A 12,495-nucleotide genomic window follows, 5' to 3' on the forward strand; every position below is an offset into this window, starting at 1 on the left:
CCACATACATCGTGGAGCGGAAGGGGGGAAAACCGGCTTGTACTAGACGACCGAACGTGGTTGGAGGAGGTGCGTGTGTTGAGTCACCAGACAAACGGGAGCAGATGAGGCAGCTAGAGGTCCTATTTCTACTGTTTAAAGGGCAGTCCTACTCATCACGTTCCAGTCTGCCCTCATCTCTGCCTCGCTCTGTCTTTTTCTTTCTCTCACTCATTAACACACACACACTGTCCCCCACAGGTGAAACTGTGAGTCAGCCCCCTCCCCTGCTTCCCATGTCACAATACACCTCTGTTCCTCCCTTCACCTTATTACCTCTTGTCAACACCTCCCCATTGTGGTATAGATCTTATCTTTCTCACACACCTGCTGCACATAGTGTATATGCGGGTCCTTGTTGCCTGAACCACTGCTCTTGATTGGGGTGATGGGGGGGGGGGGAGTAGTTACATGTAATAGGGGTGTAACAGTTCACTAAACCCAAGGTTCAGTACTATTTGCGGTTTTCGGGTCACGGTTCGGTTTCAGTACAGCTGGAAAATAAAATGGCAACAAACTGTAGTTAATTTTTGTTTAGCTGTTCCTCATTGTGAAAACACACGATTACTCATCAAACAACACTAAAATAAAGGCTCAGACATTGTAAGAAAAACATTATAGTATAGACTTAAACAAAGAGAAAAATATGCACACGTGTGACTCTCATAAACAGGGCATGTCTGTAGCGCGATACTTCTCATCTCCCACTCCGGGGTAATGTGATGGTCGGTCACTTAAGTAGCTCTCTGTAGCCCTGGAGGTCCATCTATCCATCTGTAGTGAGTGCAACACAGGGTGGATTGGCCAACTCATTGACAACTTCAGCTTTGGCTTGCTTGTATAGAGCAGGCACTACCTGTTTGCTGGAATGGGTGCGAGAGAAGGTCGTAATGTGGCTCGAGCACTTTCAGGAGGTACTGCCTGAACCCCCCCCCCCCACTCAACCACGGAGAATGGGTTGCATATCCACGGCAATAAACACCTATTGTAATTTCTTTGATGTGTCAACATATTCGAGGTGTTGGCAGCTGCATAGGCTACTCTAGTTGAGCAATGGAGACGTACTGTTTTAACGTTCTATCCACAACACTCTGTCCATCGCAATCTACTAGGAGGCCCCGTGTGGCTCAGTTGGTAGAGCATGGCGCTTGCAACGCCAGGGTTGTGGGTTCGTTTCCCACGGGGGGCCAGTACAAAAAAGTATGAATGTATGTACTTGTAAGTCACTCTGGATAAGAGCGTCTGCTAAATGACTTAAATGTAAATGTTAAATGTAAGCCAAAATGTTCCCAAACTGGAGATTTAACGATGCTTAAGGATCCTCCTGGTTTATCGGGCCCACCACTCGCCATCGTACTGAACTAGGCCCCAGCTGCGCCTCACAAAAGGACCGTTTGAAATGCGGCAGTAGGGCCCCCCGGGTGTCGCAGTGGTCTAGGGCACTGCATTGCGGCGCGTCAGCTGCGCCACCAGAGACTCTGGCTTCGCGCCCAGGCTCTGTCGCAGCCGGCCGCGACCGGGAGGTCCGTTGGGCGATGCACAATTGGCCTAGCGTCGTCCGGGTTAAGGAGGGTTTGGCCGGTAGGGATATCCTTGTCTCATCGCGCACCAGCGACTCCTGTGGCGGTACGGGTGCAGTGCGCGCTAACATAGGTAGCCAGGTGCACGGTGTTTCCTCCAACACAGTGTTTCCTCCTTCCCTGGATTCCGGGTTGGAGGCGCGCCGTGTTAAGAAGCAGTGCGGCTTGGTTGGGTTGTGTTTCAGAGGACGCATGGCTTTCGACCTTCGTCTCTCCCGAGCCCGTACGGGAGTTGTAGTGATGAGACGAGATAGTAATTACTAACAATTGGATACCACGAAAAGGGGCAAAAAAAATATATAAAAAATGTAGCAGTAAAGATTCACATTTTTATTACAATGCGCGCATAGGCATAGCCTATTTTTGGTTTATTATTTTTATGTATTCATTTGGGTTCATAGTGTGGACCGAACAAAGGTCCCCATACCGAACTGTTCGGTACGAATATGTGTACCGTTACATATCACTTCGACTCCAAGTAACGTTTTGTAAAAAAATAATATATATAAATAATATATATTGTTGCTAAGTAGCATTAGCTAGTGGTAGTTTGCTTTACCTGCCCCAAAACACTGATATTTTTCATATATTGATGTTTCTGTGCTGTTGGAGCTAGGAACACAAGCAATAACATCTGCTAAATATGTGTATGTGACCAATAACATTTAATTATAGCTTGTTCACCATCTTTTTAAATAGAGCCAACATGGTTTCAGCACTTTAATTTCCATGACTGATCAAAAGTCATTTCTCATACTATTGTCTCTCTGCAGCAGACTTATAGTGAGCAATATGTTTGGAACATCAAATCGCAAAAAAAATCACACTATCAAATCGCAATACATATCGTATTCGCACTTAAGGATCGTGATAATATTGTATTGTGAGGTCCCTGGCAATTCCCAGCTCTAGCAGTGAAGTAGCCAGAGTTGTCTGTGTGAAGATGATGAAATGTGCCCCTCCTTACCCAAACCAGTTCGACAGGTGTTTGTCTGTGCTTGTTTGTGTGGCACCCTTTGAATTCAATCACTTTTTGACGGCGTCCCTTTGAATTTAAACCAAACTTTCCATATGTTTTTGCCAATGGAAGAAGTTGTCAGAAAGTAAGGGGGTTTTTGGACCTGAATGCCAAAACATTTGCACGATAAAGGTGCTCTAAGTTGACCCGTTTTGCATACCCCAACTTACCATGTCTTCATCACTGGAAAAGAAACGGAGTTTGCTATCATTTCAAAGTTTACAAGCAGGGTTGTCAAACAAATTTTTATATTTAAAAAAAAAACGACCTTTTGTAACCTCTGATCTAAAACCCTATTTGAAATAATCTGAGATTTTATTTGTTTTGCCCGCCATCGGTTGAGACAAGATTCTCTTGAATGCAGGGTGGGTGTCATGTTTTGGCTAATAGTCACTTTCTGACAACTTAAAGGAATTATGAATGGAAGGTTTTGTTCAAATCAAATGGGGTGCTGTCAAAGTGATTGAATTCAAATGGATTTGCCCAATTGTAACTTTTTAAACCACGAACCAGGGGGTGCTTGAGATGTTCTGTCAGCAGATGATGGGAATTACTACTGCCTGTCTGAGCCTGTCTGCCTCTGATTATACTTCATGACAGCTAGTCCATTCTATTGTATACTCTGAACAGAGGCTGGCAATAGAACGAAATAGACACAGAGATGGAGAGGGGACATTTGCAGAGGGGGGGAGAGAAGGATTAGAGAGAGAAAAAGGCTGATGGGGAGTGAGTGAGAAATAGGCTGGTGGAGAGACGGGCGAGCAGTACTGGAGGCATCAAACAAAGGAGAGGAGAGGAGGCTCCTGGGAGTTGGTGTTCTCGCCGCTCTGCTGACGGTGTGTTTCGTCTGGCCCAGAAAAGCGCTGCAGTCTCAGCTGAGCCGCAGCTACTGTGCAATATAGGTGTGTCTGTTGCTTTGTGTCTGGAGGGATAGCCAATGCACACCATACGTAGTATTCACATAACTGTTTTTTTTAGGAGTGCATTTTCTTTTCACAGCAGCGTGTAACTCCATACTCAAGTGTTGTTTAGCGACACTCTTACTGCAATATGAAACTGTAAATATTAGATTTTCACTCTTTACTTCTCTTTCTCTCCATCTCTGTCCCCCTCTGCAGTTTATTTATCCCTGTACATCCTCTTCTTTCTGGTCCTTGAGGTTTGGTGACCTACATCTACTCTACCCATGAGCCCCTGCAACTAGGGCTCAACCGTTTGACCTTGGCCTGACCTCTCACCTCTTCTCCAAAGCCACGCCCCCCTGGCGAAGGTCTGTATCTCTGCTATTCTATCTTTGACAGCTGGTCAAACCACTCAGGGATTTCATGAGATTTGAGGCATCCTGCTCTTTCCTTTAGAGCTGTATGCTATGGAGGAGCCTGTCGTTTTCTCTCTGTAGTGTATGGCGTGTCTCTCTGTAGTGGGAGCGTGTGTGTGTAACGCCGTTCTCTCTGTAGAGTCTATGGAGCAGTGTGAGAGCGCTGCGGCTCTCCTGGAGTCAGTGAGGGAGCAGGAGGTGCAGTTTGAGCAGCTGACCAGAGCGCTGGAAGAGGAGAGGAGGAGAGTACGCCTCACCAGCCCCCCGTCCCACACCCTCCCCCACACACAGGTAACACCCCAGCCCATCTCCCCAGGGGAAATTTCCTCCCAACCCCCAAATACACTTTGTTAGTGGCCTGCGCCTTTCCTAAGCCTCTTTCTAGATTCAGGCGAAAGACAAGTCATCCATCTGTTCATATATCCCTCATCTGTCCTTCTAGCCCATCCCTCCATCATCCAGTGATTACCGTTATCACCCTCCTCCACCCATCGCATCCAACCCCCTAATCCACCGCTCCGCTCCTCCACCTCAACCAGCACTCTGGATTGTGTTTGGTTTAACTGTGTGTTGCAATTCAACCCTTGTCCTTTAACACACTACCGTGTCTGTTAAGATATCTCTACAGCTGTAACATTACCACACGGTATACATCTCGCACCTCTGCATAACTCCAACATCACTTGCCGTACCCGCAACCCAAAACCTTCATACCACCCTTACATACCATGGAATTCAAGCTTTTGTCGTCTTCGCTCCAGCATGTTGTCCAAAACTGTACCTGGAAGGATGTTGTCATGCATGCAGCCTCGTTCTACCACCTAAAATGTTGTGGAAGCTGCCATCATTTTAAGCCAGTACACAGTATCAACTCGATGTGGTGCCTCCATAGGTGACTATGTTATCATATGTTTGTATGCTTTACCATGCTATTAGAGCCCTGAAGAGACATGGAGAACTCTTCTGTTTTTACTGAGTACATATCAGCTGATGGGGAAGATGAATGGAGTTGCCTTCTGCTTTTATAATTCTAGCAGGGCTAATTGGCTTGTTTTAGGTTGTCAGTCTCCTCTCCCGTGTTTAGTCTCGCAGCGTGCTAAGAGATGTCTCATGACTACCGCTGGGTGGGTGTTGCCTCTCTCGGTGTAGGTGTCCCTTATCACAATGTATCATTCCAAGTTTAGACACCAACACACGCATACACAGCTCTCTCAACACTTAACACGTTTGCTGTTGTTAACTTGTTACTGTAAGGCTTTAGAATGTGAAGGGGAAATGTACCTTTTCTCCCCGGGTCCTACATTGTGGTGGAACTGGCCTGACCCCTTGTGGACAGAGCATGCATTACACCCAGCCACACAGCTAAAGTGTGCAGCACATGCCCAGCATTTTTGCCTGTATCCTCCTGCCTTCATTAAAGTGATCTAACATAAAACGAGTGTTGAAAGGCAATGGGTCATTGATTACCTCAAAGAAGGGAGAAGGATGCATTGTCAAAGTTTTCAGATATGGCCCATGACGGTGAGGTACTGAGAAAACGGGGTCAGTTTGGTTAATGTGCCATGATGTCAGCGGTGTTCGGGTGGTTGTAAGGCGACGTAGCCTAAGCTGTAGCCCAGTTGGATCCTCTGTGATGTCTCTAAAGACGCCTGTGAATATGATTGTGTTCTCTCGGTTGACGGTTGCTCTCTCCTACTCAGAACGGGCGCCTGGGGGAGGCAGACATAGAACGACTAAAACTGAGTGAGGGATACATCAACGGGACACAGGTGAGTATGTGTGCTGGTTGGGTGTGAGATGTTCTGTGTGTTTAACGTGTGTGTGTGTGTACTGGTTGTGTGTGTGTGTAACATTGTGTGTGTTTATTACAGTACAGGATGGTGGACCCAGTGCATGGAGTTCTAGACGAGAGCTGCACACCAGAAGATGATTCACAGGAAGTACAGTCTGTCTTCTCAGACGATGGAACAAATGGACGGAGGGCAGGGAATGCGGTATGGACGCGCGCACACACTTTCTACTGTAACTAATATGTAACTGAAAATAACTTCCTCCATGGCGAACAAAATATTATCTACAACTTTCTGTCTCATCGTGATGTACTTCCTCTTCTTCAGATGAAGAAGGTGATCACCTCACGTACCGTCCTGCCCTCTGATTCGATGTCCATCGACGGAGGACTGTCCGTCTCGGGTATGGGCAGTTACAGTGCCACTCTCGACCGTACCTACAGGCAGGCTGGCGGGGGGGACTACCCCACAGCCACAGTCCCCAGGAATTACCACTACGGCCCCGCGGGGGGGTATGACGACTACAGGAGCGCCCCGCCCTCCGAGGCCTACGCCAGCCTGAGCAGAGGCACACGCATGGACGACCGCTACAGGTCAGACAGACTGTAAAGTTTGTAGAAGTGCTAAAGAGCACTGTAAAGAAATGCTTCTCAAGAAGTATTCCTTTGTGAAGATGACTATCTTCTCCCTCTGTCTTCTCCAGACCTGCGGATGGGTACAGGACCCTGGACTCTGGGTACCGCGCCCCCAGCAGGCAGCAGCTGGACCCCTATGCAGCCCAGCCCCAGGTGGGGCGAGGGGTGAGGGGTGTGGGCAGTGCCCTGGAGCTGGGGGGTATGCGCTATGCCCACCAGGCCCACTTTGGCGTGGAGGATGACCAGAGGAGTCTGGGATATGATGACATGGAGTATAGTATGGCTCCTCCTCCCATGCACCCAGGGTACGGCACCATGCCACGACTAGGACCAGGTCCTGGAGGACTGGACAGACGCAGGCTCAGGTACACACACACACACACACACACACACACACACACACACACACACACACACACACACACACTCATGATCCCTGGTTAACAGCACACCCAAATCACTCCGATATCAGTGTGCATGTACGCAATACTCGGATACCGACACACACACACACACACACACACATCAATTCACACGTACAACACTCGCACTCACACACAACACACTCCCGTCTGATCTTCCATTGGTCCCTTAGGAGTTGCGAGGACACTTTGGACGGGGACATGGGAGGAGTTGACCCCTACACCTGGGGCGTCAACATGGCGATGGAGAGGGGAAGTATGGCATCATTGGACAGCACCCTGAGGAAGGGCCCGCCCAATTCCTGGAGACAACCGGAGCTTCCGGAGGTCATCGCCATGTTGAACTACCGACTGGACCCGGTCAAAACCAACGCCGCTGCCTTCCTCCAGCACCTCACCTTCAAGAACGACAAGGTGAAACACAATGCTTTGTATACCCGCAAACACCGATTTGTTTTGCAATGATGAATATTGCGAGTGTTAAAGCACTGCTGTCAGCATGTGTTTTTAAAATGGGTTTGGTGTGTGACCATGCTGGTGGCGTGTGTCTATAGGTGAAGTCGGAGGTGCGTCGTTTAAAGGGGATCCCAGCTCTGGTCTCGTTGCTGGACAACCCCAAGAAGGACGTGCACCACTCGGCCTGCGGGGCGCTCAAGAACATCTCATACGGACGAGACCACGACAACAAGATCGCCATCAAGAACTGTGACGGCATCCCAGCCTTAGTCAGGCTGCTGAGGAAGGCCAGAGAGCAGGACCTCACAGACACCATTACAGGTAGTACAACCGTTATGTCTTTTCTCTATCACTTGCTCTACAGGTTTCTCCCCAGGTTGTTTGTTTAACGAGGTGGTGCTTATGAGTAAGGCAGGGGGAAGGCCTGCGTTTTTGAACATGTGTAACTGCCATTTCCTGCAATCTAGAGCCTTAAATGATAACAAATAGTGTTTTTAAAATGTATTTTTACGTAGTTGCGCAGCCTGTCCACAAGGTGGCGCAGTGCCCAGCTTACGTTTCGGGGAGAAACCCGCCTTTCTATTACTGTACTACGTGTGGGACAGAGAAACACCAGTACGACCATGTAGCGTTCCTAATATACTTCAGCTCTATAACCTACACTGAGTATCCCAAACATTAAGAACACCTTCCTAATATTGAGCATCAATTCGTCGGGGAATGGACTCTACCAGGTGTCGAAAGCGTTCCACAGGGATGCTGGCCCATATTGACTCCAATGCTTCTCACAGTTGTGTCAAGTTGGCTGGATGTCCTTTGGGTGGTGGATCGTTCTTGATACACACGGGGAAACGGTTGAGCTTATAAACGCAGTAGCGTTGCAGTTCCTGACACATTCAAACCGGTGTACCTGGCGCCTACTACCCTACCCCGCGTTGCAGTTCCTGACACATTCAAACCGGTGTACCTGGCGCCTACTACCCTACCCCGTTCAAAGTCACTTAAATCTTTTGACTTGCCCATTCACACATGCACAATCCATGTGTCAGTTGTCTTGAGGCTTACGAATCCTTCTTTACCCTGACTCCTCCCCTTCATCTACACTGATTTGAAATGGATTTAACAAGTGACCTCAATAAGGGATCATAGCTTTCACCTGGTCAGTCTGTCATGGAAAGAGCTGGTGTAGTAAAGTAACTGCCAAAATAATGGAAACACCACAAGCCAGAACAGCATAGATTCTACATGTCTGAAACTCTATTGGAGGGATGCGATGACATTTTTCCACGAGAAATTCCATCATTTGGTGTTTTCTTGATGGTGGAAAATTCAGTTTCAGGCGCCGGTCCAGAATTGGGTTGAGATCTGGTGACTGAGACGACCATGGCATATGGTTTATGTCATTTTCATGCTCATCAAACCATTGGGACAACTCGTGCACTGTGGATGGGGGCATTATCATCCTATGGGGGCATAGCCATGGTGGCCAAAATAATGGCCTGCCCATCATTTTTATACATGACCCTAAGCATGCTGGCCTTGTTGACATTGTTTTGGCAGTTACATGTACTTTGTGATTGGACTCTGAGACCAGAGAGTCATGAAAAATGCTGAAGAATGTGTTCTCTTCTTCCTCAGGCACACTGTGGAACCTTTCGTCTCACGACTCGGTGAAGATGGAGATCGTGGACCACGCGTTACACGCCCTCTCTGACGAGGTGATGGTGCCGCACTCTGGCTGGGAGAGAGGGCGTGACGGAGGGGAGGAGAGCCTCAAACCACGACACCTGGAGTGGGAGACGGCCCTCACCAACACAGCTGGCTGTCTGAGGCACGTGGATGGAGAGGAAATGGAGGGCTGGCGATCATTGGAGGAGATGAAGGCAGAGGGAATAGCTATTGGATCTGAGGGAAAAATAAACCATTTTAACTTCATCTTTTTTTCTTGTTCAGGAATGTGAGCTCAGAACGTAGCGAGGCCAGGCGGAAGCTGAGAGAGTGCACAGGATTGGTGGACTCGCTCATGTACATTGTCCAATCACAGATCAACCGCAAAGATGTGGACAACAAGGTAATTGTTTGCTTAAATCTGATTATGCAATTTGAGGGGGTACATTAAAAAAATAAGTGTAATTACATGATTGAATAAAGATCATTTTAAACCTCCACTCTCCATCTCTCTCTGTGTAGTTGGTGGAGAACAGTGTGTGTCTGCTGAGAAATCTGTCCTATCAGGTTCACCGGGAGGTTCCTGGCTGCGAGCGCTACCTGGAGGCCGCGCCCCTAAACCAGGGCCCTGTCCCCGGATCCAACAAGGCCAGCTGCTTCGGCTCACGGAAGGGCAAAGGTCAGTAACCGGCCTGTTTTTAAGGTCATAGTATACACCCTGTGTGTTCTGTGGCTAGAGGTAGACCGTTTCCCTTAACCCCAGATCTAGAATCAGATTACCCTCTCCCCAGTCCTGACTCATTAACAGGGGATTCATCTGTAGATCTGTGGTTAGTGGCAACGTAATCCTACTCGGTGTGTGCTTAATCTCGTGCCCGGGGCTGAGTTATTTAATTTTTTTGCTTTTGTGGATCTGACTGGTTTTGTTTGCTTGTTGGTGGCTGGGATTCACGTTTTTCACACTCCGTCCCTCCCTCTCCCTCTGTCCTCCTCCTTTTGTTCCCGTTCTGTTTTAGATGAGTGGTTTTCCACAGGTAAGATTCTCTTAGTGTCCTGTTGCGCTTTGGCTGAACAAGGGCTTTTCCTAACGCTGGCTGGCCTTAACATTGCCTTTCCTTTAGTCAGTAGATTTTGTAGGTGGGACTTGTCATTGTGAGTGCATGCTGTTCAACTAGTGGCCACGTTTGCATGATACCATGATGTCATTGAGGGGAATTTGCATCTATTAAAAATGGCTGAGGTGGAACTGACTCAAATGCACCTAAAATGTATTTTTCAATCAGAATGATCTCTAGATGGTTGGTTTTCTCTCCAGGTAAGAAAGATGCGGATGATGGGAGTGCGGACCAGGTTGATATCCCAAAGAGGACGACGGCTGCCAAAGGTGAGTCAAAACGCCATATGAAAGCACAGCGTACATGCGACACACACAATCAGTTCCTAAAATCCCTCTTCCCACCAGGCTATGAGCTGCTGTTCCAGCCTGAGGTGGTGCGTGTCTACACTTCCCTGCTGAGAGAGAGCAAGAACCCCTCAGTGCTGGAGGCAGCAGCCGGGGCCATACAGAACCTGTGTGCCGGACGATGGACTGTGAGTGGACAGCCTCTGCTCTCTCTCACCTTTCCCTGAAATCTCCACCTCTCGCGTCTCATTGTCTGATTTTTATAGCATTACCCCAATGGTGTTGGTTGCTGCCTTCTCCTCAGGATGACTTGTCAGTGTTCAAAATGGTCATGGTTCTAACCACCGCTCTCTCTCTCTCTCAATCAGTATGGCCGGTATATCCGGGCCACGGTACGTCTGGAGAAGGGCCTACCTATGATGGCAGAGCTGCTGGCTCATGGGAACGACCGTGTGGTCAGAGCCATGTCCGGGGCCCTGAGGAACCTGGCCATCGACAACCGCAACCGCGAGCTGCTCGGTAAGTTGGCGTGGCATCAGTCGCCTGTTTAGTTATCACAACTTCACATGAGGAAAGACTGCTTCATTAGCATATAGAAAGGTCTTTCCTTCCTGGATTGCTTCAGAGCCTCTCTTTCGTCTGTGTTGCTCATCTGAGCCGTCCTGTCCTCCCTCAGGTAAGCACGCTGTGCCCCACCTGGTGGCAGACCTGCCGGGTGGCCAGAGCCAGTCTGCACGACCTCTGTCTGAGGAGACGGTGGTGTCTGTGCTGAGCACGCTCACTGAGGTGCTGGGCAACAGCCTGGAGGCCGCCAAGACCCTCAGGGCCTCCCAAGGCATCGAGAGACTGGTGCTCATCAATAAGGACGGGTAAGAGTGTGTGTGTTTTAACTGAAGCTCATTAAAAAGTATGTTCTGTGTGTGTGTGCACGTGTGTTTGAGACGGATAGGTGAAAGTGTGTCCATACAGCGCGTCTAACCGAGTGCATGTCTATTGGTCCTGCAGTAAACGGTCCGAGCGGGAGGTGCGCGGGGCAGGCCAGGTGTTACAGCTGGTGTGGGGGCACAAGGATCTGCGGCGCCCCCTGGAGAAGGACGGCTGGAAGAAGACTGACTTCACAGTGAACCGCAACACATCCGCCAACGGCCCTTCCACGCGCACCAACGGGTCCTACGAAGAAACTACCATGCCAATGCTAGACAAAGGTGAGACTGGGAATAGTTTTATTTCATTGTTTTCTGCGGCAGACTTGCTTCTTTGACAGAAAGTTGAAGTTAGACATAAAATACACCGTATGTAGGAATTGTAGGGAAGCAAGCGGAATGTAATGGCTTTTGTTATTTCCACAGGGGCGAAGAGAGACATGATTCCACTGAATGACTTAGGCCCTGGTGAGTATCCATGGGAACACTGTCAAAGCTGAGCCCGAAGATTAGATTTTTTTTTTTAAATCAATATTGATTCATGCTCTTCTACTTTAGAAGCCTACTCTACACTGGACCAGCGGGAGAGGAGACACTCTCTGGACAACTCCCTCGACACCACAGACACTTTACAGGTAACACTGCCCCCCCCCCGCCCTGTACACATTGTTTCTTTAACTTAAACACACTATTATTAACCTTCTCCTTCACACCTTTTTCAAAACATCTTTCTATTTTGCCTTTCGGGTTGACGACCGTCACCTCTACTCACGGTATCTCTTCCACATCTCTCTCTCTCTCATGCCGTCTCAGCGTGGGGTGTATGGGGGGAGAAAGGGTTCCCTGCCTCTGTTGGACTCCTACGATGGTTAGCCCCCTCCCCCCTGCATGTAACAGCATGGTACGTTTCACCTCTTGTCCTGCATGGACTCTAAATCGCCATCCTTTCTCTTATAACTTATAACCTTTCTCTTGTAACTCTGTCTACCGGTATATTGTATTATTCCAGTACCTTGGTTTTGTACCCAGTATAATATGCAGTGAAAACTGATTGAAGGCTTTCACACCGGTATAGTATGCTGTGTGAACTTGTACTTGTGCGCTGCGGTGTATCATAAACCCTAAAACTAACAGTATTTCCTAGGCACTTGCATTTTGGCATATTGTGTATAGACTGACATACTCGTACCACAAAATCGGCTTGTGTGCGGTTTGTTTTACTCTTTTAAATATTACCACATGCA

At 48.5% G+C, this 12,495-nt stretch overlaps 1 protein-coding gene across 7 annotated transcripts in view; it reads left to right on the plus strand.

Moving 5' to 3' along the window:
* Positions 1-12,495, plus strand: part of LOC129827883 (catenin delta-1-like) — a 31,905-nt gene that overhangs the window by 17,451 nt on the left and 1,959 nt on the right. For 2 of the 7 annotated variants that reach the window (XM_055889143.1, XM_055889144.1), the window contains exons 3-22: positions 3,756-3,907; positions 4,095-4,246; positions 5,656-5,724; positions 5,827-5,949; positions 6,073-6,338; positions 6,449-6,745; positions 6,976-7,216; positions 7,357-7,579; positions 8,897-9,089; positions 9,212-9,329; positions 9,449-9,605; positions 9,943-9,960; positions 10,242-10,310; positions 10,389-10,516; positions 10,697-10,847; positions 11,005-11,197; positions 11,334-11,533; positions 11,678-11,719; positions 11,810-11,886; positions 12,065-12,152. In XM_055889143.1, the coding sequence (XP_055745118.1) occupies positions 4,100-4,246; positions 5,656-5,724; positions 5,827-5,949; positions 6,073-6,338; positions 6,449-6,745; positions 6,976-7,216; positions 7,357-7,579; positions 8,897-9,089; positions 9,212-9,329; positions 9,449-9,605; positions 9,943-9,960; positions 10,242-10,310; positions 10,389-10,516; positions 10,697-10,847; positions 11,005-11,197; positions 11,334-11,533; positions 11,678-11,719; positions 11,810-11,886; positions 12,065-12,124 (2,772 nt within the window). In that variant the 5' untranslated portion in view covers positions 3,756-3,907; positions 4,095-4,099 and the 3' untranslated portion in view covers positions 12,125-12,152. The remainder of the gene's footprint in view (positions 1-3,755; positions 3,908-4,094; positions 4,247-5,655; positions 5,725-5,826; positions 5,950-6,072; positions 6,339-6,448; positions 6,746-6,975; positions 7,217-7,356; positions 7,580-8,896; positions 9,090-9,211; positions 9,330-9,448; positions 9,606-9,942; positions 9,961-10,241; positions 10,311-10,388; positions 10,517-10,696; positions 10,848-11,004; positions 11,198-11,333; positions 11,534-11,677; positions 11,720-11,809; positions 11,887-12,064; positions 12,153-12,495) is intronic. The other 5 variants (XM_055889145.1, XM_055889146.1, XM_055889141.1 and 2 more) reach the window with 4 other exon arrangements.

The sequence above is a fragment of the Salvelinus fontinalis genome, chromosome 29, assembly GCF_029448725.1.
Source record: "Salvelinus fontinalis isolate EN_2023a chromosome 29, ASM2944872v1, whole genome shotgun sequence".
NCBI lineage: Eukaryota > Metazoa > Chordata > Actinopteri > Salmoniformes > Salmonidae > Salvelinus > Salvelinus fontinalis.